The sequence below is a fragment of the Diorhabda carinulata genome, chromosome 3 (genome assembly GCF_026250575.1).
Source record: "Diorhabda carinulata isolate Delta chromosome 3, icDioCari1.1, whole genome shotgun sequence".
In the NCBI taxonomy this organism is placed as follows: domain Eukaryota; kingdom Metazoa; phylum Arthropoda; class Insecta; order Coleoptera; family Chrysomelidae; genus Diorhabda; species Diorhabda carinulata.
The window spans coordinates 8,396,483-8,409,657 of NC_079462.1; the positions used below are offsets into that span (position 1 = coordinate 8,396,483).

Below are 13,175 nucleotides of genomic sequence, written 5' to 3' on the forward strand. Positions count from 1 at the left end.
GGTGGAAAAATTTGAGCTGTTGGGACAAGTTAGTGATGTGAAGAATAAAACCCGTGCACGTCACTCAAGAACAACTGAGAATATTGCTGCTGTAGCCCAAAGTGTTGAAGAAAACCCAGGTTTGTCCTTTCCTCGTCGTTGTTTGGAATTAGCTATTCCACAAACGTCGTTACACCGCATTTTGTATAAAGACTTGGATCTTAAAGCCTATAAAGTTCAGTTAACACAAGAACTCAAGCCGGCCGATCATCAACAACTTCGTGTCTTTGCTGATTGGGTCCTTGAAATGCATGAAAATCATCCGGAATTTCATCGAAAAATCATCTAAACTGATGAGGCCCTTTCCACCTTGGTGGTTACGTCAATAAACAAAATTGTCGAATCTGGGGCTCGGAAAACCCAAGAGTTATTGTTGAAAATCCTCTCTATCCTCAACGCGTGACTATTTGGTGCGGTTTATGGTCTGGCGGTGTCATTGGACCTTACTTTTTCGAAAATGAGGCTGGAGCCACAGTTACGGTGAATGGATTGCGCTATCGAGAGATGAATAATGATTTTTTATGGCCGGAATTGGATGGTATTGATTTGGACAACGTTTACTTTCAACAAGACGTTGCCACACAAGCAACGAAACCCTCGATCTTTTACGGGAAAAATTTCTGGACCGTGTTATCTCTCGAAGAGGTGATCACAATTGGCCACCGAGAACTTGTGATTTAGCACCTTGAGACTTTTTCCTTTGGGGCCACGTGAAAGATAAGGTCTACGCCAACAGTCCAGCATCGATTCAAGACCTCAAAGATGGAATTCGTGAGGCTATCGAGGACATAGGGCAGCCGCTTTGCAATTTGGTTACGGAAAATTTCATGAAAAGGATATGGTCGTGTAAGCGCAGTCGTGGCGGCCATTTGGCTGATGTTGTTTTCCATTATTAACGGCATACCTTCCTCTTTATAATGAAATAAACATCCGATCATTTATCTCAAAAAATGGCATTTTTGTTTGAATATCAAAATAACACCTCTTATTGGAAAACCCGATATATTGTTCTTGAGTAGAACCTAACCTAACTTAGAAACAATGACCGAAGGCTAATTCCACCTTCCATATATTGTAATTACCTCAATCTAACACCCCCCACAAAGATATAGGGGGAGAGATGATTTTTAGATAATTACCAAAATATACTAGCAACAAACATAATAACAATTAAAGTATAATCAACATTATTTTTTTTTATAATAAGACTACAGGTATCATTCCTGTATACCGACCCAATTCCTTCCCAACTTTTCGTTAAGAAGTAGAATATTCGTTGGCGCAGCAACAAAATTTTTTTCAAAGACATGGTAATATCCTACATCCAATCGAACTGAAAGAAAGACTGTAAAATACATTGTTGTACTATGAAAGTGAATTCCGACATAAAGTCACTCTAGTAAATAAACCGAAATAATTATGGATCCTTGATTTAGTAACTATTGATTGTTTCGGTGTTATTTTAAGGTTGTGTAATACGGAGCATTGATCTGGCATTATTATTTAACCCATTTAGATAATCAGAATTATAATAAATTAATCAGGATATGTCGTTATTATATAGTTATATTTTAAATTTCATTTTTTGGTATAACAGTTAAGTAATTGATTTTTATGAATAAAAATAGTAATTTGATCACACCAAACATATCTGACAATATAATATTTTTTTAACAGGAAATAAAAATTCGGCAACAAAGCACTCAGCACTTTATTTTTACGTAAAATCACTTTTTATGACATCGGTACCTAATTCAAAATCAAAGTTGTAAGTAAAATTTCAATTGAATGCATTTTTTATATCAGATGTCAAGATGTCTTCGCTTGATAAGTATTATGTTGACTCTTTATCAAAAAAAATAATAATTAACTGATATGCGGATTTAAAATTAAGCATGAACAGCTTCTTTCCAAGCGAATGTCGTTTTTCAGGGGAACATATCTCGCATGGTTTAAGTTATACCTTACCAACAAAAGTCAGTTTGTAAGAGTTGACACATCGATGTCTTCTTGCAATCCAATAGAATATGGAGTACCCCAAGGCTCAGTACTAGGCCCTATTTTGTTTCTTTTGTTTATAAACGACATCGCCTATTTAAATATCAGTGATAAAATATGTCTTTTTGCAGACGATACTAGTTTCTTTTGGACTTTTGCACTTCATAGGACCATATCTAGTGACCAAATCATGGTGTGTGTCTAATCTTCTGTGTATCCACTATAGACATATTTGAATCTATGAAATTCTTAAGGCGTATCTTCAAACTACAAAAGGGAGGTGTAAGATATTTATTCGGACTAAACTGCCTAATTCGTAAGCACGCTTCTCCAATTTCAGAAAGATCGTTGCACGGTTATCTACTTAGGAACGCGAAGAACGATCTTCCTCTATCTAATCCACGTTCAGAAATAGTGAAGGGCTCAATATTTTACAATGCAAAAGAATGCCAATTAAAATCGAATCGATAGCATCTTTTTTTTCCACATTTCGCAATAATTTGAGTGCCTTCTACTCTGTAAACGACTTCTATTCTAATATTTAATTCCAGGCATGCTGCATACTGGTTAAATTTTGCTATGGACTTATATACTAATTATTACCTACCATTTTGTTAATCATTGCGGTTTTCTTCTGAATATTGAAATTTTATTCTATTTGTATCTTTATTTAGTTATTTTTATGTTTGTGTTTTTAGTTTTTTCAAACTTTTTTCCCCAAATTGTAACAATTCAATTATTTGGACCTCCCTTTGAAACTAGCAAATAAAAAGCAATATTTGGTGGGCTAAATTATTTCGAGATACACACAGTATATTCTTCTTGGACTATTTGGAAAAGGGAAATACAATTAATAGTGACTTTGGCTGTGCATTATTAGGCCAATTTAAAAAGTAAATCACATGAAAATAGTAACATATCTAGAAGAAATAAATTTTCATTCACTGTCCGAAAACCCCCTAACGACTATTGGCTGTTTTCAGACCTAAATTATGCTTAAAGAAAAGAAGAATCAATCAAACGAAGAAGTCATTGCTGAATAAAATCCTATTTTGAGATACGAGAGAGAGGGTTTTATGATGAAAATGGCAGGATAAGTTGGAAAAACCTTGGACCGATGGAATAAATCTCGAAGGCATTATAATAATGAATAGAAATAAATTTTGCTAAGAAACGTGTTTGTTGTTTACTAGGAAAGTATTGATATATGTGTTAATTTATACAAATTCAAAATATTATTCACAATAATATTCAAAAAATGATTGTACGGATAACCAACAGATAAAATTTTGATACATAATGTCAATAATAATCTAGTAAATTCAATTTTCTTAAAAACAGTATCAAGGTTATGAATAATTAACGAAAATATTGATGTGAAACATGTCGTGGCATTATAGTAGAAAAATCTTCCCCTCCCCTGATTTACACATCAAACATCTCAAATCTCTTTTCTTTTTTGCGTCACTGCTTGAATAATAAATTATGTAAAACTAAGGGTGGATGACTCAAATATTCATCCCTAAAAATACTTACGCAGGTACAATTTGAAATGTTGAAGTTAAACCTCAAGCAATACGTCTGAACTTACTTCCATTTGAAAAATTCATAATTTAAGATTTTAACTTTATTGGCGAAAGCCACGTGTCACTAGATGGCGCTGAATTTGGCTTCTACAGCGATGAACAACAATATGTTCATATGTTTAGTTTTCTTTATGCGTTTCTAATGATTTTGGTAAAGTTTTTGTAGTTTCAATTATTTCCTAAACGTGTTTGTGTGGTTAGAACAAAAAGTTGGGTTTAAGAATGACGAAAATTCAAGTAACCTTTTTAGCGTAATGAAATATATTTATGTCAGAAGCAGACCGCTAAAAGAAAGTGAAGCGGTTTCTAATACGGGACATATAGTATTATATGGCCTAAAAGGCACAACAAACATTAAAGTTTGTGTCTACAGACGTCGGGTCTAATTTCCCGGTCCTATGAGATCACAATTAATCTGAATGATGTAGTTAAAGATCAAAAAATGCATTTGTTCATGTAAGTACGGGAGGAAGAGACTTGAATATCTACACGAAACTACCAAAAAGGTGCACAAGAGCTTTATTGACCACTAGTATGGGATTTTAACAAGCACTACATTTGTAACAATACAACTTTTACTGCATTTTTATTATTTTCAAAGTACATCTGTGTGGTTTTTTTATCTTAGGAAAGCACTTTAAACCGGTATATTATTTTATTATTTAGACTAAAATTTCAAATAACACTTTCTATTGTTTATAAAATAACAAAATTAAATCGTATTCTGGCTTTATTTATCAACCCTATTGAAGTTTGAAAGAAAATCAACAGATGCTGCCCACTTCGTATTTTTCGCGAATATTGCAGTAGATTGTTATATCAGCATGAATCATCTACATTTAATAGTAATTTCCAGTCATAATAATCATAAGAATTTAAAATCGCAAAATAATGTTTAATAGTTTAATGATATGTTACAACGATAGTAATTATGTAGAAATAAATAAACTGGAAATCTCGCTTTGAATTTCCGTCAAGAGCACAAAGGTTGTTTAGCATCAATAGTGTACTTGCAACGTTTGAGAAAAAAATTGTTTTGGATAGTTTATATGTAACTTCTATTAAATATTTTTTTAATTCTTCGATCAATGTCTATAAAGAAAAAAATTAGATAAAATTTAAAAATTTTGTAGGTAGTTTAAACATTTTGTTAAAGCCGCCATATTGCGTGACGTCATAAATATCAAATAAAGACAACATATGATACAAAGTCGTCAGTGTTGTAAGTTTTCTGCGGTTTCCTTGCAATCTGGTGAACCAGTTCCTCAGCCAAATGAATAACGCAGCTGAAGCTCAGAAAAATAAATAAAATTTTCCAAAAAATAAAAAAAAATCCCAATCCGAGAAGAACCATTTTTACTTTCAAGCTCTCTTTTCGTCTCCGCTTTTCCTCTTCCAGAAAAGTTGGCAAAGACAACCCCAAGCAACCACCACAATCCCAGCCTTGCAGAGGAGCAATTCTTATATCAGGGCTCTTTCCAACAAACCCTCCTCCTATCAAATTTTTTCGTAGCCTATCAAATTATATCCAACGAATCTCTCTCTTTATGATACAATGTAATCATTTTTGTTGCTAAGATCATTTTAATGTAAGTAAGATTCAAATTAAACTTATTTTAATATTTTATAGTAATTAAGTTTATTAAATTTTTAATTTTTAAGATGATTATGAAATAATGTAAGAAGTTAACCTATAAAATGTTTATTCACTTTATTCTTTTATATAGAAAAATGTGTTATTTATGCGTAATTAATAAATAAAAACTGTTTTATAACAACATACGCTACGTTGCCGGCAACGATAACCTCGTGATCATCAAGCAGGCAACTGCTCAATTTTTATTAAACCTCTGACGTCACAACTGAAAACCAATGAGAATCATTTTCTTATGTGGCTAAAAATTTGAAATCTTTGAGACTTTCAATCAAATATTTAGATATTTTGGTTCACTTTTGATTAAATATTTTACTTTCTGACATTATTTCATATCAAGAACTTATTAAATAAATAAAAAAAAAATACTTTTTAAAAAATATAAGTACCCTATTGGTGACTGTCTACTAAATATAACTCACTTCAAGTCAAATTCAAACAGACTAAAATCATAAGATGAAAAAATGTCAAGTTAAATGAGAAGACTTAAGTTATCGCAACTGGAAATATACTGAAAGTTAACTTTGGAGATACAGATATATAAATTTTGATACAAACACACATAACTCATTAAGTATTGAAAAGCCGCATAATAAATAGAAGTAAAAATATCAATCCATGTGCAAAAGGGGAGCTTCATGTCAATTTAACGCCCAATATGAATAAATCATAATTTCTTGGGAAAATCATTAAATTCTACTTAGTAGAATGTAAAAAATACGTTTGGAAATAATTTAATTTGTGGTAAACATCTATAGTTATTTGGATTGATATCCACATTTCCTCTATAAGTATCTACAATACTTTTTGTGCCATAATTCATTGCTTGAAACATTGTTCCAAGCTCTTAGCTCATTCAAATTATGTCATCCCATTTATAACTTTTAATGCTGCTTTTTTATTGGAAAACTGATAGTTGCCATACAATAGAATATTGCAGAAATAAGTAGGATAACTCAACACTGGAATGTTGTATTTACCTCTTGGCAGACTTTGCGAATAAATTCACCCCATCGATAAATGCCATAGCTAACAAATAAACGCTACTGCAATTTTGATTTATTTAAAAAGTTCAGCATTCAAAAGAGAATGCTAAGCATCAATCATTAACATTTAGTATAAGTGAACTTATTCTAAAACATCCCTCAGATATCTAATATTTGTTCATATCATAAAACTTCTAGTCTAAGATTTCAAAATAAATTGTCATTGTTTGTACTAAATACACAACTTGTTTTGCCAACATTCATCACATAAATATACAAAATCATGAAAATTCGCAGAATTTGAAATAAAACATGTCTTGGAAATAAAATTTTGCTGTATTTTAAAGATATAAAAAGGAAGCTGACTGGAGTAAATTGAATAAGTTTTTCTATACTTTGAAATACTTTTATTTTTATTACATGAATTAAATAAGCTTTAGTGCTTGATGAACCAAATGAAAATGACCATATTGTAAGTACAGATTTACATACAAGTTTTTTTCCATGCCATGTGATTTGTTATTTACAAATTTGTGTTTTGTCAGGGTAAACTTATTTAGGTACAAAAAAATATTTGTTTTCAGCAGAAAACACTTTCATTACAAAATATATTTTTTCAATTTCAAATTTATCATGTTGGGATAAATAATATATTTTAATCACTACAAATAAAATACATAAATAACAAAATTTATCTGCATTTTAAAAGAGAAACTTTTTAGATTCAGTATTTATTATACATAGAAATTTACAAGTTTCTTGCCATCAAAATATTATTTATTTAAAAACATATCCAAAATCACCACATGAAGTAAATTTGGCTTAAAGTATGACCTTTCGTTGTATGTTCAACGTGGTACTAAATATAACATGCTTTGATCAATCACTGCATAATTATTTATCATTAAATTTAAACCGCCGATATTATTTATCAGTAATTACTTTTATATAGAACAAGAAAGTTTGTATTATTATACCAACCTGTTCTCTTTAAAGATAAAAATAAAAAATACTGAAAATAAAAATTGTTTTTCACAATTAACAACAGTACATACCTTTTGACCATTGCTTCAGCCGTCTTAGACAGTTTGAATAATTGTTCTCTAATACTAAATAGAATTTAAAATTTCATTATTTTCCAGTCATCACAAAAATTAGCTTGTTTACCAAGAGACATTATCAAAACTCTGTCTATAGCGACCACTAATCATGCACTGTTTAATTAAAAAGGCACCAATGGTCGTTACTAGATATTGTACTTTTAGATCAAGAAATACGGAAAAAATTATTTTACGAATTAGTTTATTTCAACCCCGAGCATTCACTTTCATCCGTGATTTTCACTGTAGACTGCAGAATTTCGACACGATAATGGCGCTGGCGCCTTTCGATTAGTGGGAGACAACTAAAAGTGACATACGCACAGATCCTAGTGACATCTAATAAAAGTTACACTAACAAAATTAGTTAGCTTCACGGAAACTGTTCACAGAACAGTTTTGAGTTTTAACAGATAGAGGGCCATGTTCGAATTCAAATATCTCCAACAGATCCATATTTCAAAAAATAGAAAAACCACAACAGTTGGAGAAATTTCACAACATTTTTAACTATAAATCTAGTAACGATAATAATTGACGATGGGAGAATAAAATGAAATAAAACATAAAACTAAGATAATAAAACATTGAAAGATAAAAAAATATTGAATTTTCAGTAGTAATAAAATAATTTATATAAGTGAAAAGTACTAGACCAAAAACTAAATAACAAAAGACATTATTTTAACTGCTTATAAAATTTATAGTTCATTAAAATTGGATAATTTCAAAGTACTTAGTGTGAAGCTTGAGTAGAATATGGCAATTAAGTGTGTCTGGAAAGTAAAATGTGTGGTAGTTTGAAATTATATATTGAAATTGATACAAAATATGCCAATTACTGCATTTGTTATTTACAATTATATATTTGAAAATAATCACTTTATACATAAACATAATTATAATAATGCGCCGATTTTTATTATTCTAGAGTATTATTTTGAAATCTGTAAGTTACATCCTGATTATTTCTGGGTTATTACATTAATTTGATAAGATTAGATTAGATAACTAATTCCTAGTGCAAGGTGCCCCATATATAATGAGCTGACTAATAAACTTTATTAACATAAATGCAAAAACACTTCAATATGGCACAAGTAATCATGAGTAAAAATTAAGAAACTAATGTATCCTTTCAGTAATAGTATACATGAGTTATTAAGATTAAATAGTATACACATTTGGTAAATAGGGTTTATTATTTCAACATCATTTTCAAAATTTTCAAATAAAGCTGGGGTGCATATAAGGAGTTTGAGCATATAATTTAAGCAAACGGTTTATACTAGACTGATAAATAGTTATGAAATGTTTCCTGAAATCAGATGTTAATATCAATCACATCATTATTATAGAAGCCTATATTGAACCTACATTAGAACCCATGATGATTATTACGATGTTATATTTTCTTGAAATTGCAAATTCAATAAAAGAACAATTTTATTTGAATTAATAATTCCATTTCGAAAAATGTATAAGTTAAACATAATATTTTTTTAAATAAGTACTTACAGTTTTTTCATTTTTATTTTGACCATATCCATTAGTAGAGATAATTCAACTTCTCTATTATTTACAAGGGCACTACAACACACTTTAACAGGGCGCATCTTTTTCTTAATAAATTTAGACATTGTTTATAGATTGACAATTGTAAACACGATATTAAATAAGTAACAGTTGAACAACCAATGTAAAATTTAGGTGGGAGATCCATTTTGTTAATTTTCTTGTTAAATCTTGTCATTGCGACTAGATTTTTCTCGGAGAATCAGCATAACATGTTCTACAAAACTTTGCAAAGTTTCAACTCGTCCGTAAGCGCGATCTGACAGCGCACAGGGAAAATACATTGGGAGGCCGAACTAGAACTGAAGAAAGAGTGAGCAACAACGCCGTCTTGTCTCGTGGGTGTAACGGACAAAGATAAAATGATTTCGATCATTGAAAATTTTAGAAGGTCTGATGTGATTCGTGCAGAAATGCTGGTATCGAGGTTCTCGATGCAGTAAGCCAAGTAGTTTTTACACATAATTGAGCAGTCGTCATAATCATTGTTTACTGGTCTCACTTAATGGAAGATTCTAAGACTCAATTCAAAAGATGACTCAACTAGTACAGATCTGTTGCAAGCTTTATTCAAGTCTGAGCTTGTTTTGAGAAGAAAATTGTATTAATTTACTAACATGTTTGTTCGTAAATTTCTCTTTCCAAGGGCGTAGCATATACTATAATATTCAATAAAAATACAATATAAATAAAAGTGAATGTCTAACAATAATTTTCAACAAATTTAAAAATAAACAATTGTAATTATTGTTTCTAATTATTGTTGGATACAATAAAATTTCTCAAGGGTTATATAGCACAAAAATAATAATACAGGATTATTACTATAATAGTATAACTAATTAATGTAGTCGTTCTAATTATTACGATTTTTTTCAACTTGATTCCAATATATTTTATTTCATAAGGAAAGGGAAAGATAATTTATATTATTGTGTCCTAGGAATATATGTTTTTTCAAATAGGTTTGTGTGTTATAACGTGATGAAAACGGGCGTGTTTGGGTTCGTTAAGTAATTTGCTAGGATTTGAATATGTTTAGGAAAAACGATAAGTCGAGAATTAATAATCCATTAAAAAATTTATCTTCATGAGAGGAAATAGTTTGGCATCACTGCTAACCGTAGGAGATTATTATTACCACATGAATTGTTACAGGGGCTACATGTGAAATTGTCACATATTTTTATGTAATATTTTGGTGTTCTACAACAAACAAATGAAGGTTTATAGACTTTATAATGGTTATACTCAATTTTATTTGAAGTTTTTGTTGCACACATTATAGAGTCGCGACGTATGTTAGAAAAGATAAGACAATTGTGTTTAATATATATGATGGATGTTTTTAATAGGTTCGTTGGAATCAATAATTCAACGGATTATGCGTAAAATGAGGATAAATTAAATTTCATCAACCTCAAACAACACCACCGAAGTCTAAAGCCAATAAAATGAAACGAATTTGGATTGAAATTTTTTGGCTAAGCTGTACAGTTACATATATCTTTATTAATATGAACCAACATGTTCGCCTCGAATTGTCATCTAGGAAAAGAGCTTCAATATCCATACTTTTTCGGTGATCAGTCCAATTTAGTTTTAATATATTTAAAAATTTTTTACGTTTACTTCTAGTTTTTTATTATATTACTCTCAATGAAAATTAATATGTAGACTAAAGAAACTTTATAATTGAATTTGTGCGTTTCGGTATGCGTTTGTTTACTTAGTACTCCATGAAAATTTCTATACTACGAAATAATTTTAGTAAGTTTCCGATTTAATTTAACAACAGGGAATCATCTTTTAATAACCTTTATTTATTTATTTGTGCATTTTTGTTTTACTAATCGTCATCTAGCGTTTTGAATAATTTATTTGTATAAAAAATATGTGAATGTTCAATAACCAATATGATGTTATTATCAATCACACCTTGTATACAGTGCCAACAGCGCGCAGTGCTCAGCGAGTTGTTGCTATGTTGCCAATCCAGCCAGATATATTGGTTTTACTGTTGGAAGGAATGTGTAGTTTGTTTTTATCCACATTTTAAACCTAACCTTAAATAAATCAAACGTACAATGTATGTATCAGTCTAAACCACTAAAAATAAGAATGAATAATAAACAATTAACAACAGAAGAACAAGAAGCTAATGCATTTCTCAGAAATAGATTTATTCATTACCTGTCATCGATATGTGGTAAATTCGTGCTGCTGTATAGATATATTCATCTTATAAATTTCTATTTTAGGCAATCAAAAGGAATGCGTTATAAATATGTATACAAATACACAAGTTACTGGAAAAGTAAAAGCCGTAGATTTAAATTTTGAGAATATCATAGTTGAAAATCTGAAAACACCTGTACCACCACCTTTAAAAATGGGTGTTTTACGAACTTGTGATATTTTAACAATCAGTTATAAATGAGTGAAAGTGATTTATAATGAGAAATAATTACATAGACCTACAACAGTATGTATACATATATGAATTTTAGTTATATTTTTTTGGAGAAACAATTTTCGTGTATTTACAACTGGCACTTTCAAATCGAATTTGTTTGGTTTCATTATTTTAGAAAAATAATACACTAGATTTTTTCAAATAACATTTTACTATTTATACTTTCTCTTCAGATAATACTTTGAGCGAAATATATAATTATCAGTTTTATATAGTTTTCATTACTTGAATCTAATATCTAGTTGTGTTTCAACATTATTCTAACTTCTAATAAAAGAAACATTTTTAATTTTGACCAAAAATGTGTTTCTGTGTAAGACGTTTCTTGTCAAAAAAAAATAATAGAAAATTGAATAAAATTCTAGTTTTCCATAACCAACTTATATTTTAAATAAAATCCATCAAATATTTGTATGAAGTTGCAAAGTATAATCTATTGATGTATAAACAATATGTGGTTATTAAATTTTGCTTATGAACAAAGATGATAAAAGATTAATTTTAAAAATCCTGATGCAACATAGGTATCTCAACTCAAAACTTTTTTATTTATAATATTGAGATTCAGTTTAGGTTAGATTTAGTTTGTACAATAAAATTTTGGAACCTGGTTTATGTACATTTATATACAGTGCGACTCAATGGTAGATTTACGAATAGGCGGCTGTAGCATATAATGGCAGATTTCAAGGGGTGTTGATTTTATCTAGCAATTTTTCACTTCAACATATTTGGAAAAATGACGGTCCTAACATATTTTGCATTGAACTAATCTCAAAATTCAAAATACAGACAATAATTTTGAGGTGTTATCGCTTTATGAGTGGAGTATTAAATTGTTAAGGGTACAACCTCAAAACATACCCAATAAGAAGGTCAACGTGGCGCTAGTGTAATAAAATTGTGTCATTCAAACATCAAATTTTCGCTAGGGTGAAAATCATTTTCAGGAAAGTGATGTTACAAATTTCAATAGAAAACATTTGAAATATAAAAAGGTCAATTTATAAACTTGTACGTTACGCCCTCTTTCGCGTTCAACTTAAATTAAACAGATTAGGAAGTGTGATTTATAAACACAATCGCCCCCTTATGCGTTCTAACGTCAAGCCAGCGAGAGCGTCAGCGCGGGCGTGAACTTAAGAGTTTATAAGTACAACTTTAAGCTATCTGATCTATTCCTGTCTCTCATCTGCCTTCATTGTCTACTTCCATTTATGAAGATCATAGTTATGCCAAAGTTCATGAGTGTATAGTAAACCAAGAAAATTCATATGTGGTTAATACAGGTATAGTAGACACTGATGTAATCTTCGAAGAGCACCAAGTTGATATTCCGAGTGCTCATTTCTTAACATCTAGCAATTTACCTATAGAAGAGCAATAGGAATTTCAATTGAATTTCAGACTCCATTGTTACAGAAAATTTAGTAGGTTTGACAAACAAAATTCGGGTTTTTAACTGTTTTCCGCTCAATTCATTAGAAAAATTGTAAATCACGGTGTATATTTTTTTCCTCTGCAGCTATTAGTTTTGGGAGAAAAATTTAAGAACAAAAAATATTTTTAAATAAAACAAGGATTTCAACTTACAATTTTATTTAATAACATATAATTAGATAATATAGTAAGTAGTAGTGTATCATCGTAATGAATGATGTGCAATCTGTTTGACTGAATTACTGTTTTATTTCTGGTGGAACTGGGTGGAAATCAATAACAAAAAATAGAGTAGATATTCTGTGTCGTAAACTGACCTGT

The 13,175-nt window shown here is 30.0% G+C and overlaps 2 protein-coding genes across 2 annotated transcripts in view; one reads left to right on the forward strand and one right to left on the reverse strand.

Annotated features, from left to right (window-relative positions):
* The window catches only part of LOC130891751 (protein pellino), a 119,446-nt gene extending 111,772 nt beyond the window's left edge, over positions 1–7,674 (reverse strand). Inside the window, exon 1 of the mRNA XM_057796689.1 lies at positions 7,319–7,674. Within this exon, the coding sequence (XP_057652672.1) occupies positions 7,319–7,329 (11 nt within the window). The 5' untranslated portion in view covers positions 7,330–7,674. The remainder of the gene's footprint in view (positions 1–7,318) is intronic.
* Positions 7,675–10,936: 3,262 nt separating this feature from the next.
* LOC130891754 (uncharacterized) lies at positions 10,937–12,024 on the forward strand. Its single transcript, XM_057796691.1, has 2 exons — positions 10,937–11,147; positions 11,200–12,024. The coding sequence occupies exons 1-2, from the start codon at positions 11,030–11,032 to the stop codon at positions 11,376–11,378; spliced, it is 297 nt and encodes a 98-aa protein (XP_057652674.1). The 5' UTR covers positions 10,937–11,029; the 3' UTR covers positions 11,379–12,024.
* Positions 12,025–13,175: the final 1,151 nt, after the last annotated feature.

Bases quoted from the DNA above. Each gene is read 5' to 3' on its own strand.
- LOC130891754 (XM_057796691.1), top strand. From the start codon at position 11,030: ATGTATCAGTCTAAACCACTAAAAATAAGAATGAATAATAAACAATTA. The intron at 11,148-11,199 runs GTAAATTCGTGC...TTTCTATTTTAG, and splicing joins TTACCTGTCATCGATATGTG to GCAATCAAAAGGAATGCGTT.